The following is a 17,075-nucleotide window of genomic DNA, read 5'->3' on the forward strand; positions in this document are numbered from 1 at the left end:
TGGCTATGGAGAGCAGTGCTGCATGGGCCTCATCCCCAGTTTCCTTTGCCAAATGACCTTTCCTGAATGGTGAGCCTCTAGGCTCCCAGGCAAAGCCCTGGGTCTTGTATTCAGGCTCGTTCCTCACGTGCCACTTCACACCTGTTGCCAGAGCTCGGGAGCAGGCAACTCCTCCATGATCACGGTGCCCATGGTGAGTCTTCTCCATTGACATCTCTTTCTCATGCCCCTCCTGTCTCCTCTCTGGTCTCTTTCCAGCTCCCGACTGGCAGGAACTCTTGGCTTAGCCAGAGAGCTTCCTTTGGACTTGTGTTCCCAGCATCCGATGCTCATTGAAGCCGCGCTCAGCCTCCTCATGAGGACTAGGGACAGCGGGGATTGCACCATGAACTCCGGATCGTGCCTGAGTGCCAGCACGGTGGCCTTTCCCACCATCACTGGCAGCAGCATGGCCATGAGTGCCTACGGCAGCAGCAACGCCAGTGCCTTTGTGAGGACGCCTGTGGGGCCGAGCGGGGTGGATGGGCAGCAGGGCGGCAGGAGTCGGAATCTGGGAGGACCCCTCTCTCCTTTTCCCAACCCCATTACTAGACAGAGGGATAGTAATACACAGAGCCCCAGGCCAACTGGAGTGGTGACAGCTGTGAGCATGACGGTGGAGAGGAGAAGAATGTCGGGGAGATGGGAGTCTGCTGCAGATAAGAGTAGCCCGTAGTTCTCTCTTTCTTCACAAAGGTCTTCTGATCTTGATACCTAGGGCTTTCCCTTTGTCCAATGGGGGCATGTTGTTTGCTTTTTTGCAGCTCTCACGGCTCTCTCTGTGTGACAGCACTGGGTCAGGGTGGCCGGTGCTCGTCTAGGGAGGTAACGTGGGGTCCGACTGCGTTTTGTGCAGCATGTGTCTGTATCATGTGGGAGCTCTCAGTTTGACTTAGATGTGATGCTGGTTGCATTTGCCTCCCTGTGGACCATGGTCATCTCTCCCCTGCATCTGTGCCATTCCAGGCCAGTTTGCACACAGATTCATTCACTGCCCTTCCCCACTCTGCTCTGAGCTGGCTGGAGACTGGAAGGTGGGAGGAGGGGAGAATCTATGCTTTTGACAGCATCTCGGTTGGCATCTCTCTGTGACTCCCATCAGCACCAGACAGTGCTCTGGGTTCTGAGAACCCCACCTCTTCCCCTCACTTGTGTACAGTGGCACCTTCTTTTTAAAATTATATTAAATTAATTTCTTTCTTTTTGGCTGTGCTGGGTCTTTGTTGCTGCACATGGGTGTTCTCTAGTTGCAGTGAGCAGGGGGCTACTCTTCGTTGTGGTGCATGGGCTTCTCATTGCAGTAGCTTCTCTTATTGTGGAGCCCATGTTCTAGGTGCACGGGCTTAGTAGTTGTGGCACATGGGCTTAGTTGCCCCTCGACATGTGGAATCTTCGTAGACCAGGGAGCAAACCCATGTCCCCTGCTTTGGCGGGCTGATTCTCAACCACCGGGCCACCGGGGACGTCCCTGGTGGCAGCTGCTTGATGTTGTTAACTTTGAGATTACTTCACTAGCCGCTGGTTGTGCATTGAACTCCTTATTTTAAACACCCAGAGGGGCTTCTGTTTTTCTGGTTGGACTGATTGATGCATCAGCTGATGTTTATAATAAATGACCCTCGGTCACCCATGTCACCTTTCCTCTGTGGGCAGTTCAGGCCATCTGACACTATGTATATTTTGCAACTGAGATGTAAGCTCCAGGACAGAAAGGATTTGATGGTCTTGTTCACTACTATAGGCCGGGCACTAACCTCCACAGTGTCTGGTGCATCATAGGCAGTGAAACATGTATCTGTTAAACACATACATTTACCCTTTGTTGTTGCTCAGCTGCTGCAGTTGTGTCCCTACGGACTGCAGCATGCTGGGCCTCCCTTATATAGTGATGTAAAAACAATACTTGGTCAAAGTTAAAGAATGGCAGTGAATATTCACTGCCATGAATGGTAGGAAGAGGCACCTGGTTCCTCCTGCCATCTTGCTGCCCCAGAAGTTTTCCATTCCCCTCCCTCCTCAGATAGTTAAGGGTTAGGGATCAGCCTGTGAAAGGATTTGCTGTTACAGACAGGGAGTGTTGGTACAGTGAACCTCTGACATCCTTAGGAGAAGTGCTTGGAGTGGCCTCAAAGCCAAGGCATCGGGTGTGGGTTGGCCCCAGGCAAGTTGGCTCTGTCCTCTGTCCCACCAGCCAAGTGAGGGATGGGAGAGGAAACGGTGGAATATCCCTGTGCCCTGGAGAAGTTCCAGTGAGGGACGTCTTAGAGAAGTTCTCTACAGGCTTCTGCAGAGAAGGGGTAGGATGGGGAGGATGAGGAGGAGAAGGCAGCATCTGAACCGAGCAGTGTCTGAGGCCACACTGGGGAACAGAACAGGCCAGCTAAGGCTGCTGAGTGTGCTGGGTTAAGTGGTCGATAGAGTGGTCTGGGGAAGGCTTCAGGGGCAGTGTCTCAGGGAATCTAGTTGGAAAACCATTCCAGTGACCTCAGAAGAGGTAATATCAGACTCCAGGGCCTCCCTGCCTCTCACCTTCTTTCTCCAGACCATCCCCCATGGGGCAAGGAGTGGTGTAATTCATTACCTTCTAGAGGTGGGGCGATCTTAGCCCATTCTCTGGGTCTTTGAAGTCTTCTCTCCTTTCTCCCTGCCAACCCGACAGCCTGCCAGCTCCATGGATACCCAGGTGTGCTTCCCAAAGAAGCAGGACAAAGTGAAGAAGAGGGTCATCTGGGACATTGAGGTGGCTGAGGAACTACAGTGGAAAGGCTGGGTGTTGGGGAAGGAGATCACCAAACACCTGGTTCTGAAAAATCTCTCCTTGAAAATCCAGAAGATAAAATACAGGTACCAGTATGAGGGCTCAGAGACTAAGTCCCTGAGCCCTCAAACTCCCAAGGCAGCCACTTTAAAAAAAAAAGTCATACAAAGCCAAAAGAGTGTATAGAACATGTATAGTCTGAACAGTTGTTGAAAGTGGAGCCCATGTGACCAGGTTAATTAATGGAGTAATAACAGTGTCTGAAGCTCACCTTCTCTCATCATGTGTCCCCCAGCACTGGAACACCTTCCCTACTGGTAAAGGTAACCACTGTTCTGACTTTCATGATAATGATTTTCTTGTTTTTCTCAAAAGGGTTTGCCACTTATGTTTGCATCCCTAAATGATATAGTTTGTTTACCTTCTTTTCTTATGAACTTTATGTAAGTGGGATAACATGATATACTTTTGTTGTTGTTGTTCAGTCACTAAGTCATATCTGATTCTTCGCAACCCCATGGACTGCAGCATGCCAGGCTTCCCTGTCCTTCACTATGTCACAAATGCTCAAACTCATGTCCATTGAGTTGATGATGTCTTCCAACCACCTCATTCTCTGTCTCCCCCTTCTCCTCCTGTCTTCAACCTTTCCCACCATCAGGGTCTTTTCCAGTGATTCAGCTCTTCACATCAGGTGACCAAAGTACTGGAGCTTCAGCTTTAACATCAGTCCTTCCAATATTTGGGACTGAATTCCTTTAAGATTAAGTGGTTTGATCTTGCTGTCCAAGGGACTCTCAAGAGTTTTCTCCAGCACCACAATTCAGAAGCATCAGTTCTTCGGCGCTCAGCCTTCTTTATGGTCCATATCTCACATCCATGCATGACTACTGAAAAATCCATGGCTTTGACTATATGGAGCTTTGTTGGCAAAGTAATGTCTCTGCTTTTTAATATGCTGCCTAGGTTGGTCATAGCTCAGTTATATTCATAAGACTCATCCACATGCATACATAGTTTATCCTTTTTAATCACAGAGCAATAGTTCAATGTATGCTTCTGTGTGTTTGTGCATTCTTCTGCTGAGCAACATTTTGGTTGTTTCAAGTTTGAGACTGTTATCAACATTGTTCAGCTATTGCACAAGTTCAGGTTTTTCTCGGGTAGATACAAAGGAATAGAACTACTGTGACTTAGAACATGTACATGTTTGCTTCTTACAGATGTTTGTACATGTTTGCCAAACTCGTTTCCAAAGTACTTATATCCATTTATATTCCCACCAGCCACATCTGAGTATTCCCATTTCTCTTTATCTTTACCAACAATTGATATTCTTTAGACTTAAATTTGTTGCCAGTAATGCTAATTTGTTGTAGGTTTAATTTGCATTTCTCTGATTTCTATTACAGTTAAGTGTTTTTTCCTATGTTATTGGCCATTTTGTTTGTGAAATTCCTGTTTAAGTATGTGCCCATTTTTCTGTTAGATTATGTTTTTTCATTTTTCAAAAAGAATTAAAATGTAGCTGATTTGCAATATTACATGAATTTCATCTGTATAGCATAATGATTGAGTACTTCTATAGATTATACTCCCTTAAAAGTTATTACAAGATAATGGCTATCATTTCCTGTGCTATGCAGGATATCCTTGTTGCCTAACTATTTTATTTTATTATTTTAAGTTTAGGTTTATTTATTTATTCTATTTTTGACTGTGCTGTGTCTTTGTTGCTTTGCATGGGCTTTCTCTCGTTGCGTCAAGCGGGGTCCACTCTTCACTGCAGTGCTTGGGATTCTCATTGCAGTGGCTTCTCAGGCTGTAGGTACATGGGCTCAGTAGTTGTGGCTCGAGGATTCTAGAGTGCGGACTCAGTAGTTGTGGTATAAGGGCTTAGTTGCTCCTTGGCATGAGGAATCTCTCCATAGCAGGGATGGAACCTGTGTCCGCTGCATTGGCAGGCAGATTCTTATCCACTGTGTCACCAGGGAAGTCCTGCTTATCTATTTTAAATTTGGTAGTTTGTTTCTCTTAACACCATACGCCTATCTTGATCTTGCCCCTTCCCACTTCCCTCTCCCCACTGGTAACAACTACTTTGTTTTCTGTGTCTTTGAGTCTGTTTCTGCTTTGCTATAAACATTGGTTTGTTTTAGTTTTGGGATTTCACATACAAGTGATATCATGTAGTATTTGTCTTTGTCTGACTTACTTCACTAATCATAATATTCTCTAGGTCCACCCATGTTGCTGGATTTCATTATTTTTTGTGGCTGGGTAATATTCCATTGTGAGTGTGTGTGTGTGTGTGTGTGTGTGTGTATGCCACATCTTCTTGACCTATTTGTCTGCTGATGATTGCTTGGGGTGCTCCAGTATCTTGGCTGTTGTAAACAGTGTTGCTATGAACACTGGGGTACATGTATCTTTTCCAATTAGTATTTTTCTTGTTTTTTTTTTCCTGGACATATGCAGAGGAGTGGAATCACTAGATCATATGGTGGTCCTACTTTTAGTGTTTTTGGAACCTCCATACTATTTTCCAGGATGGCAGACCAATTAACATTCCCAGCATTAGTATACAAGGGTCCCCTTTACTCCACATCCTTGCCAATGTTTGTTGTTTGTAGACTTCTTGATAATAGTGCAAGGTGATATCTTGTTGTTATGAATTGCATTTCTCTAATAATTAGCAGTGTTGAGCATCTTTTCATGTACCTGCTATCTATCTTTACATGTTCTTTGTAGACTGTCTTTTTTTAATAGATGTTCTTATTGAAGATACTAATTCTTTGTCAGTTATGTGTTGTGAATATCTTCTCCCACCTTGTGATTTGTCTTTTCTTCTATCATGTATTTTGAAGAAAAGGCATTCTTAATTTCAAAGGAATCAAATGTACCAATATTTTTTCTTTTATGGTTGATACCTGCAAGTTCTTCTCTACCCTTATCTAGTTCATGAAGATTTTCTCCTATAGTATCTTCTAAAGACATTATAATTTTGCCTTTCATATTTGTCTTTTATCTACATGGTTGATTTTTGTGAATAGTTTGAAGTAGGGATTCAGTGACTTTTTTCCCCCTCAAATCAATTTCCAGTTGTCCCAGCACCATTTATTGAAAATTTTATACTTTGCCTTATGATCTCCCTACCACTGATGTTTATCAAGTGTCCATACATGTAGGAACCATTTCTGAATCCTGTTTTGTTCCCTTGCTCTATCTGTCTCTCCCTGGGCCAATAAATATCATCCTGAATTGATTATTAAAGCTTATAATAAGTTCTATAATAAGTTTGTAATAAGTCTTGATTATCTTGTAGTTTAAGTCCTCCAACTTCATTCTTACTCAAGATTGTCTTGGCTCTCATTGGACCTTTTAACTTTCATAAATATCTTCAAATCAACTTAAATAGATGCACGTAGACAACCTTCTAAGATTTTGTTTAGGATATAGTTGAACATATAGATCAATTTAGGCTTTCCAGGTGGCTCAGTGGGGTAAAGAGTCCGCCTGCAATTCAGGAGACGCAGGAGACACGGGTTTGATTCTTGCGTCGGAAAGATCCCCTGAAGGAGGGCATGGCAACCCACTCCAGTGTTCTTGCCTGGAGAATCCCATGGACAGAGGAGCCTACAGTCTGTAGGACTGAAGAGTTGGACATGACTGACGTGACTGAGCACACAGGCATGCACACACTGATCAATCTGGGGAGAAGTGACATCATTACAAATTGAGTCATGAACATGGTGCCTCTATATTTCTTTAGGTCTTCTTTCATGTCTTTCAATAAAATGTAAAATTTTCTCCATAGATGTCTTACACATCTTTAGTTAGAATTATACCTAAGTGTTTTAAATTTTTTATGATGTTGAGTATATCTTTTAAAGTTGTTTTATTTTTCTGCTTGTTGCTGGTTTTTTAGAAAGTCATTTTTAAAAAATATAGATGCTTTGTCCACACCCTTGTGCTCAGAAACCTTGGCAAATTCTCTCGTTAATTCTTATGATGTGTTTGTTAATTCTGTTTTCCATGTACATGTTCATATCTTAAATGAGAATGGCATTTTTTTCCTTCCTTTCCAATCCTATGTCTTTTCTTTCTTTGTCTTTCCTTCCTGCACTGTTGAAAAGGAAAGTGCTGAACAGAAGTGGTTATAGAAGACATCCTTGTTTTGCTCATGATCTCAACGTGAAAGATTCCAGTGTTTCACCATTAATTTGCATGTTTCCTGTAGTTGTTTTTTTTTCTTCTTTTTTTAGACTTTATCAGGTTAAGGAAGTTCCCTTCTATTCCTAGGTTGCTGAGAGTTTTTGTCATAAACATATGTTGAAGTTTATTTAATGTTTTTCTTTATTGAGATGGTCATTTGTTTTTTTCTCTCTTGATTTGTCAATACGGTGAATTACATTAAATGATTTTTAATTTTCTTTTTTTTGGCTGCACAACAGGGCATGTGGGATCTAACCTGCACCCCCTGCAATGGAAATTTGGAGTCTTAACCACTGAACTGCCAGAGAAATCCCCTGATTTTTAAAAAAATTAATTATTTTTTGGCTGTGCTGTGTCTTTGTTGCTGCGCAAACACTTTCTGTGAGCGGGGGGCTTCTCGTTGCAGCGCGCAGGCTCTGGGACGCACAGGATTCAGTAATTGTGGCCCACAGGCTTAGTTGCCCCGAGGCATGTGGAATCTTCCCAAACCAGGGATTGAACCCATGTCCCCTGCATTGGCAGGAGGATTCCCAACCACTGGATCATCAGGAAAATCCATCCCCACACTTTTTTTTTTTTTAATGTTAAACCAATGGTGTATTCTTAGAATAAGCCCAGCTTGTTCATGATTGAGTATTCTTTCTATACACATTGCTAAATTGTTTTTGCCAATATTTTGTTTATGGCTGGTACTGGCCTGTAATTTTCCTTTCTTCTCATAACTGTCAAGTTTTGATAACAACATTATGATAGACTCACAGAGTATTTTGGGGAGGGTTTCCTTGTTTTCTGTTGTTGGGAAGACAAGGCTAGAATTATCAAGTGCTCCATGCTGCTTGCTGCAAAGCCATCTGGCCTGGTCTTTTCTTTGTGGGATGATTCTTTGACTATTTATTCAATTTTTTGGATAATTTTAGGTTAGGGTGGCCACAAAATGTATAATTCTTGAGTAACTTATGGTCAATTATACATTCCTAGAAATGTGTTTATTTTATCTGAGCCTACTGGTATAGAGTTTTTGGCAGTATTGTCTTTTTTTTTTTTAGTAATTTTGTCTATTTATTCATTCACTCTCGGCTGTGCTGGGTCTTCATTGCTGCGCGGGCTCCTCTCCACTTGCGGCGAACAGGCGTCACTCTCTAGCTGCGGTGCACGGGCAGCCCCCTGCAGCGGCCCCTCTCGCTGCAGAGTGTGGCCTCGGTAGCTGTGGGGGCCCGGCCTTAGCTGCCCCACAGCACGTGGGATCTCCCCAGGCCAGGGATGGAACCCGTGTCCCCTGCATTGGAAGGTGGATCCTTAACCACTGGACCACCAGGGAAGTCCGCTCCTGTATCTTTCCCTTCAGCGCGCCGTCCTGGAGTGAAGGTTTGGGATAAAAATGGTGGCACGCGAGAGGCAATTCCTACTGGGACATAACCCCTGTGTCTCCCCTTCCACAGTCCCACCAGCTGCTTAGCTTTCTAGGGTCTCCCCTAATCTTTCTGCCTCTTCTAGTTTTCTGATCCCAAAGTGTGTATTCCTTGGCTCCCTCCCACAGGCCCCCCAAGACCAAGTTCTTCTTCACGGTTGTCCCCCAGCCCATCTTCCTGAGCCCAGGCCTAGCCCTCTCACTCCCCGTCATCTTCCGCCCTCTGGAGAAGGTAAGGCCTGCCGTGGCGAGTGGAGGATGGGGAGGGACATGGGCACAGTGACCTCGGAGCAGGGGGCCAGGGCAGAGCAGTGAGGAGCCCCCCTGAACCCAACCACCACACCCACATCCTACCACTTGGAGCCAGGACTCATTAGACAGAAAGGGCTTCCAGTTGGGTGTGTGGGGTGGCGGGGCGGTGGGGGCAGCAGGGAAGGCTGCGCTACTCTGTTGGCCGTCAGAAAGCCCTGTATTCCTTGGCTTCTTCCTGCTCTCAAAATATTCTCCCAAAACTTTATCCCTCACAAAAGAGGCCCCATATCTCTGAGACCAAGATGGCGCTACAGCTCAAGTAACTGACCTTGTCTTCAGATACTGAGATGGAGGAGGGCCATGGCCTGGCCCAGCCCTCCACGGTTATGTTGGGGGGATGGCCAGGGCCAGGGGGAGGTGGGTACCACCCGGGTACCACTGATCAGTCACTGCCTCTGCCTCTGCCTCTCCCCCCCTCCCCGCCCCCACACACCGCAGAAGGAGTACGTGGACCAGCTGTGGCTTGAGAAAGCGGAGGGGATGTTCTGTGTGGACTTGAGAGCCACCCTGCCCTGCCACAATCTGATCTGCCCACCCTCCCTGCAGTTGCCCCTGTGCGCCATGGGGGACATGGCCGAGGCCTGGTTCTGCCTGGAAAATGCGGGGTGAGGGCAGAGGCTGAGGCTTGGAGGTGGGAAGTGCGACAACTGGGAGGAGGATTCCTGGGAGCAGGAGAGACCGGCGTGTGGGGTGTGGGATGGGGTGTGGGAGTAAAGGGGGCATCTCTACCTTTCTAAAGCAGGGGCAGTGGTCAGAGGGGGCGAGGTGGCTCTGATCCACATCTCCCCCACCGGGTCCCATCCCCAGGGACCTGTCTACCTTCTTCACCTGGGAGTCCCCCAGCCCATTCCAGATGCTGCCGACCACGGGGCTGCTGGAACCAGGCCAGGCCTGCCGGATCAAGGTGACCTTCCAGCCCCTAATGGCTGTCATCTATGACGCTCAGGCCACGTGCTGGTATGGGGACGGCAGCAAGCAGAAGAGCAGCATCCAGCTGCAGGCTGTGGGTGAGGCCCGACCTCTCACCCGTCCCCAGAGCCCCCCGCCGCACCTCCCTGGGAAACAAAGCCTCCAGTGTGTTCCCCCCATCCCCGCCCTGGCCTGGCCCCCAAGGGACCTCCATCAGCCTCCCACCCTTCGCTGAGCCCCACAGGCTTTGTCATCTCTTTGCTTCCCTTGGTGCCGCAGACCAGTGTTTCCCTGGTGACCCGTGTCTTCCTCGAAGGGGCTATTCAGTTTGGGGCCACAGAGGCCCTGGTGGGTTTCTCCCCAAGGCTGTCCACTCTCTGTCCAGCCAAATGCGCCCAGCTGCTGGTGAGCATAAAGCAGAGGCACCCGGAGGACCAGGATGCCGAGGGCTTCCAGAAAGTGCTGCACTTTGGCTCCGTTGCCGTGGGCTGCACCGCCGAGAGGCAGATCAAGCTCTATAACCCGTCGGCAGTAGGTGTCCTGTGCACACCGGGGGCGTGGGGGCCGGGCGGAGGGCGTGGGGGCGGGGCTCGGGGACCACAGGCCCGGGTGCGCCTAACACCCACCCCCTGTACGCATGCTGCAAGCCTCGCGTACCTATGTCTGTTGATACACTCGTGTCGACAGGGGTCCCCCTATCATCTCAACTGGGGGCTGGGCTGGACTATCCCGTGACCGCCCCCCCCCCCCCCCGCAGAACAACCCCAAGAGCAGCCCTCAGGTGTCCTGATTCCAGGACCACTGCTAGCCCTCGTGGTACCTTTGGGACAAGGCAGAGGTACCCGCTCTGGGCAGTCCCAGCACAGGACACACGGCTCAGCCCCTTCCCTCCTCTGGGCCGAGGCAGCCTTGCTCTCCAATCGAAGCTGATGACCAAGGCAGAGGCAGGGCTTCAGCGGGGCACCTTGGTGATGACAGACCACTCCACCCTGTAACCGGACCTTTCCTGGTCCCACAGGTGAGCGCCCCCTTCAGGATCGAAGTGGCCCCAGACATGCTGGTCAAAGACCAGGCCTTCTCGTGCCCCACGGCCCACGGCATCGTGCCCCCCGGAGAGAAGAGATTCGTGTCGGTGTTCTTCCGCCCCGAGACCTTGGACGCCAGGACCATGGACTACTTGTCCATCGTGCCCTCTGGCTGCGCCTCCCAGACCCTGCTCAAAGTCGTTGGTTTCTGTAGAGGTACTGGCAGTCCCAGGTCACGGCCCTGCCTCCAGAAAGGGAGTAGCCCCTGCTTACAACTGCCAAGCATCTGCTCCCAGACGCCCGGGGCCTCCCTACCCTTAGCCTGGGTGTCTGCTGCCCCCTGGTGGGCTCAGCTAAGAATCAGTTAAGGTCACCTGGAGATACGGTTCCCATAGTCACCCCCCACCCCCTCCTCCCAACCCCCCCCCACCGCCACCCCCTATCCCCCCACCCCGGTCACCTGGCAATCTGCTCAGGCCGCTGGGGTGCCAAGCCTTTCCGACCCAATCTTCTGTCTCTAGGCAGCACCACCTCCCATCGGTGGGACCCTTGGAGACCCCCCCAGGTGTCCAGGCCCACTCACAGCGCACCCACCCCCCCCTCCCCCCCCCCCCACCTCCTCCGCCCAGGTCCTCACCTGTCACTGCAGCATCACTGCGTCGACTTCAGCTGGGTCAACCTCGGGACCCGTTCAGAGCAGTCCCTGTGGATGGAGAACAAGTCGGACTGCACGGCCTACTTCCACTTTGACATCGACTGTCAGGAGAGCGTCTTCAGCATCAGACCTGCCTTTGGGACCCTGGTGGGCAAGGCCCGCATGACCCTCTACTGTGTCTTCCAGCCCACTCAACCCATCATCTACTGCCGGCGGGTGGCCTGTCTCATCCACCACCAGGTGACCTGCTGGGGAGGGGTGAGGAGGGGCTCCTCTTGGCGCTGGAGAGGCCGATCCAAGGCCCAGTCATGAGGACAGGGCTCCGTGCTCAGTCACCTGTATTCTGGAACTTGCACGGCTTTCTCCTCCATGGCCCCTGGCTTGGCTTTCAGAGCCAGAGGTTGGCTAGGGGCAGGCGGGGGCTCGCTTCGAGCCAGGTGGGCAGGCCAGTCTTGCCCTCACTGCTGCCAGGCCGGGACTTTGGCCCTCACCCCACGTAGCACGTGTAGGGCAGAGAGCCTTGAGGTGACAACCCCCACCCGGGCCCCCGGACCAGGTGGTACACGCTGTGCCCTGATGAAGCCGGTCTCTGGCTAGGGTGGAGAGTGGAGGCTGAAATCTAGCCTCACACAGAAAATGTCATAGGACCCACTGTTCCTGGACCTCATTGGGACATGCCACTCGGAGAGCACCAAGCCAGCCATCCTCCGGCCTCAGCATCTCACATGGTACCGCACGAACCTGGCGCGGGGCCTGACGTTCTATCCGCCCGACATCCTGGGCGTCATGCTGAGGGAGAGGAAGCTGGAGCAGGATAAGAACGGTGCCCTGATGATCCCCATTGAGGTTCGATGTGTCCCTCTGGGACCCCGGGGGGCTGTCCACCCTCCCAGGTTCACATCCCACCCTTCTCTAGCAATCCTTGGGCAGTCCCGCGCTCCGCAGTGCCGTGGGCATCGTTCCTAGTCGGGGGGTGTGACATGTGTGGAGCTCTTATAGCCTTTTCCAGAAAGGAGCACAGAGATGAGGGGCAGCGGCTGGAGAACTGGCCCCCACCAACCCGGCTCTCCCCACGCAGGACCTGGAGGACATACCAGCCCTGCAGTATCCCCTCATCCCCCCGATGACTGAGTACTTCTTCGACGGTACCAACGACGTGGCCATCTTTCCCCCGCCCGTCAGCATTGAGCCTGTCGAGGTGGATTTCGGTGCCTGCCCCAGGCCCAAGGACCCCAGCCCCGTCCCCCTGTGCCTGATGAACCACACCAATGGCAAAATCACCGTGGCCTGGACATGCAGGGCTGACTGCCCCTTCTGGGTGACCCCAAACACCTGCGATGTGCCCCCTCTCAAGTCCACAGCCCTGCGCCTGCACTTCCAGCCGCCTCACCCCAATGGCCTGTATGCCGTGGAGCTTGAAGCCTTCGCCGTCTATAAGGTGTGTGGGGGCACACGGGACAGGGGAAGGTGGATTCTTTGCCCTGGAGCCTGAACGGCAGGGTGTGGGGTCGGAGGGGAGGGTGGGGTGAGGTGGGACCCGTGCTCTCTGTGCCAGGCTCTGCTCCCTCCTCTCCTTGTCTCCTTGGCCGGACTTTGGCCTCGGTGGTCTTTCTCCCAGGTTCATATCCTGCCTTGGCTGAGGGGCTTCTTGGCCCCGCTGATTATGTCTCCCTCACATGTGCCTCCCACCCTCTCTGGAGGGAGAACTCAGTGGGGCTCAAGCCCTTTGGAAAATTCTGGTGCACGTATTTTCCTGGGCCTCCTGGCTGGAGGGCTCCTGACCTTGAGGTAGTCCTTGAGGTAGGAAGTGGTCCTTCTGGAAGAGCCGAGGGCAGGACCTCTTCCCTGGGGGGACAGAGCCTGGGGCACCCAGTAATTACGTGCGTGTAGGAAGGTGCTTCTCATCCGTCTTCCCTTGACCAGGTGGCCAGTTCAGCCTCTCAGCCCCAGACACGTCGCTCCCTTCTCATTTCCAGCCCGTCCCCCTCCTTCCCTCCTTCTCTGCTCTGCCCACCTTGCTGTTCTCGCCCAATGGCCGGGCGCTGGGGCTGAGGGAGGAGCAGAGCTGTGCAGTCCAGATCAGAGTCCCTCACCAGTTCTGTGACCTTGGGCTCCTCCCTTAATGTATAAACCCCTGAACTGTCTTTTCATCTATAAACTTGGGAGCATATCCAAACTTTGGAGAAGTTTTTCCAAAGCTGAGTCTTTAGTTGCCTCTGTTCTAACATCTTGGCTGTGCGGGAACTCGGAAGTTTGTAGGAATGAGGCTGTGGATGTCTGGCTTGGCTGAGCTCGTCAGACTTTTAGGCTACGGGTTGCAGTCCTAAGCTGTCCGATATGCCAACCACCAGCCACGTGTGGCCACTGAGCACTTGAACTGTGTCTAGTCTAAACAGACACGCTGTAAAGGGGAGAGACACTGATTTCTAGGACTTTGCACAAAAAGTATGCAAAATGCCTCCTGCCTCACATATATATGACCCATGTATGGTGATGCCATCATGTGCGTGTGTGCGTGCAAGCTCAGTCACTTCAGTCGTGTCTGACTCTTTCCGACCCCATGGACTGTAGCCCACCAGGCTCCTCTCTCCATGGGATTCTCCAGGCGAGAATACTGGTGGGTTGCCAAGCTCTCCTCCAGGGGATCTTCCCGACCCAGGGATTGAACTCACATCTGCCTGCTTCTCCTACATTGCAGGTAGATTCTTTACACACTGAGCCACTTGGGAAGCCCAATGCCACCATCTATATGCATCATATACATAGATATATGTATATGTATGTATATATATATATATATATGTATGTGATGGCATCACCAATGCAATGAACTTGGGCAAACTTTGGGAGATGGTAAGGGACAGGAAGACCTAGAGTGCTACAGTCCATGGGGTCGAAAAAAGTCGGACATGACTGGGCAACTGAACAACAATAATACGTACACACACAGATATATACGGGCTTCCAAAGTGGTGCTAGTGGTAAAGAACCTGCCTGCCAATGTAGGAGACGTAGAGAGGTGGGTTCAATCCCTGGGTCAAAAAGATTGCCCTGAAGGAGGAAATGGCAGCCCACTCTAGTATACTTGCCTGAAAAATCCCATGGACAAAGGAGCCTGGCGGGCTACAGTCCTGGGGTCTCAAAGAGTCAGACACAACTGAGCGACTAAGCATGCACACATGTATATGTATATGTAGGTATAATGTCGAAACAATGCGATTTTGGATCTACTCAGTTAAATAAAATATATTGTTGAAATAAATTTTATGTGTTTTACCTTGTCGATGTGGCTACTAGAACATTTAAAATGATGTTTGCGGCTCGCACTTGCGGCTTGCATTCTGTTTCTATTGGCCAGTGCTCTCTGGGCACATTCCTGCAGGATGAATGCTGCTTTCACATCCCAGCCCCACCCTCGTCCTGCTGGGAGGATTAGAGAGCATGTTTGCTGACTGCTTGGTGCTGCGTGTCCAGTGCGGGGCCTGGCGCACAGCGGGAGGGGCTGCTATGGCTGTGGTTCCCCCACTGTCTTCCCAGGGGACCCCTCCCCCTGGACCCCATGTAGGGTTCCTGCAGCTCAGGGGGCAGGCTGGGGTGCCCTACCAGGTCAGACACCGCGGTCGTGGGTATGGTCGTCCCACAGGTCCTGCGAAGCTACAACAACATCGAGGAGGACTGCACGGTGTGCCCGTCCTGGTGCTTGACGCTCCGGGCGCAAGGCCACAGCTATTGCCCTGGCTTGGAGCACCACATCCCCCAATACACCCTGGATGCCCCCAAGGTGAGCGTGGCCCCAGCTGCAGTGGGAGGTGGGACAGGGGGCTTGGCTCTGCCATGGCCTGCAGCTCCCTCCCATCTCTGGTGGTCTCAGAAGCACGTCCAGTGCTCTGCCTGGCTGTCCCAACCTCCCCACCACCAGCCCCTGGGGCTCTGCACCCATCTTGAAGGACTGTCTCCTGGACCACTGCAGTGGGACTGGGAAGAGTCTGAGGCTTGGACCACTGGCTCTGGCCTGCTCCATCTGAAACAGTTCCCCGGCCCTCTCACGCTCAGCTTTAAAGTCTCCAGCTCCTCTCTTTGCATGTTAACTGAGTGCCGGCTGGGAATAGGACCTCCCAGGCCATGAGCCCCTGCCCTCAGGGATCATCCAGCCCAGCAAGTGTCTCAAGGCTGGCCCTTTAGCTTAACCCTGTCTGGAGGGAGTCATAATTCCCAGGTCTCTCCAGCAGGGCCCTTGGAGGCCCTGTCTGACCTGAGCCCCAGGATGACATAAGGTTGAGAAACACAGACTCTGGAGCCAGATGGCCAAGTGCCAGTTCTGGTTCCCCGTTTGATGCCTCTTCCTAGCTTCTATTGCCATCATCAGTCTTTTCATCCAACTGCTCCACTCCCCTGTCTCACGCTTGCTGGAAAGACATTACTTTTGCACTGTGTGTTTGGGGGTGATCTTGCCCCCTAACTGTTACACTGCTGCTCAAGGGCACCCCTTCCCACAGCCCTCCTGACTTCCCTGGGGTTTCCTCACTGACCCCCCCGGCCCCCGCCCCTTTCCCTTGGTGTTCCTTACAGCAGTTGTGGCCTTTACTGAAACCCAGCAGAATTCTGGACCCATGTTGCCCACGTACCCCTCACCCCCACCTCGTGCACTTATGCTCTTTGCCCCAGCTGGAGGGGGCACCTGGGCCAGCAATTTCAGCTGTGCATTTGGTAGCCAACCCAGCTCTTTGCCTCGTGCTGGCCACACCCTAGATGCCTGAGGGATGTTTGGGACTGCTGGGGCTTTCCCTTTCCCAGAGTGGGGCTCCCCGCTTCCCCCCACCAAGGCTGCCTGCCTGAGAATTACCTAGAAGGGGCTGCTTACCCCAGAGCTTCTGCACCTGCTTCTCTGAAACGGGGATCTCCAAAAGATGATTTGTGGGCACTTTAAGAGCCCCAGTGGCTCAGGCAGTAAAGAATCCGCCTGCCAATGCAGGAGACACAGAAGATATGGGTTCGATCCCTGGGTCAGGAAGATCCCCTGGAAGAGGAAATGGCAACCCACTCCAGTATTCTTGCCTGGGAAATCCCCTGGACAGAAGAGCCTGGAGGGCTACAGTCTATGGGGTCCCAAAGAGTCGGACACACCTGAGCAACTGAACAACAAGATGAAAAAAATTGTGGTGGTGGGGTCCTGGGGTCCTGAATTTCCTGGAGCCAGTCCCTATGGCTGCTCCATCTCCTTGCCTGGATGTCTGTGGAGATTAGAAGCATTTTGGGGGGGCCTGAGCTGTGTCCCTCCATTCCCTGCCCCCAGGGCACTGACCGGGTTGTGCGAGGGCATCTTGGGCCTCCTGGGAGATGTCTTCACCCATGCCCACACAGACCACCTGGAGTGTGTGTGTGGGGTGGGGCTGGGGAGGGTGTGCAGCTCTGAGCCTGGACCCCTCCTCTCTCGCACCCCAGCTCTTTCCTGCAGTGTCCCCCAGCGAACCCTCCTACCGCAGCCTGCTCCTTGTCAACAAAGGCTCCATGCTGCTCACCTACAGCCTGGCCCCCAAAAGCAGCTTGGACATCTCCCTGCGGCCCAGCTCGGGCCTCCTGGGCCCTGGGGCCCACAAGATCCTCCTCACCTATACCTATCCCAAGGGCAGCTCCTGGAAGCAGCACATTTTCTACCTGCAGTTCAATTCCTGCCCCCAGTACCTCAAGGTAGGCGGTGGGAATAGGGACTGGATCCTTCGGAGGGGGCCAGAGTCTGGGGCTTTCCTTTTCAAA

At 51.6% G+C, this 17,075-nt stretch overlaps 1 protein-coding gene across 1 annotated transcript in view; it reads left to right on the top strand.

The window, feature by feature from the left end:
* Positions 1 to 310: 310 nt before the first annotated feature.
* Positions 311 to 17,075, top strand: part of CFAP65 (cilia and flagella associated protein 65) — a 36,313-nt gene continuing 19,548 nt past the window's right edge. Inside the window, exons 1-12 of the mRNA XM_065928918.1 lie at positions 311 to 484; positions 2,699 to 2,883; positions 8,550 to 8,652; positions 9,171 to 9,337; positions 9,540 to 9,739; positions 10,027 to 10,172; positions 10,660 to 10,882; positions 11,296 to 11,561; positions 11,967 to 12,167; positions 12,400 to 12,759; positions 14,965 to 15,102; positions 16,764 to 17,009. Of these exons, the coding sequence (XP_065784990.1) occupies positions 326 to 484; positions 2,699 to 2,883; positions 8,550 to 8,652; positions 9,171 to 9,337; positions 9,540 to 9,739; positions 10,027 to 10,172; positions 10,660 to 10,882; positions 11,296 to 11,561; positions 11,967 to 12,167; positions 12,400 to 12,759; positions 14,965 to 15,102; positions 16,764 to 17,009 (2,394 nt within the window). The 5' untranslated portion in view covers positions 311 to 325. The remainder of the gene's footprint in view (positions 485 to 2,698; positions 2,884 to 8,549; positions 8,653 to 9,170; positions 9,338 to 9,539; positions 9,740 to 10,026; positions 10,173 to 10,659; positions 10,883 to 11,295; positions 11,562 to 11,966; positions 12,168 to 12,399; positions 12,760 to 14,964; positions 15,103 to 16,763; positions 17,010 to 17,075) is intronic.

The sequence above is a fragment of the Muntiacus reevesi genome, chromosome 3 (genome assembly GCF_963930625.1).
Source record: "Muntiacus reevesi chromosome 3, mMunRee1.1, whole genome shotgun sequence".
Lineage (NCBI taxonomy): Eukaryota > Metazoa > Chordata > Mammalia > Artiodactyla > Cervidae > Muntiacus > Muntiacus reevesi.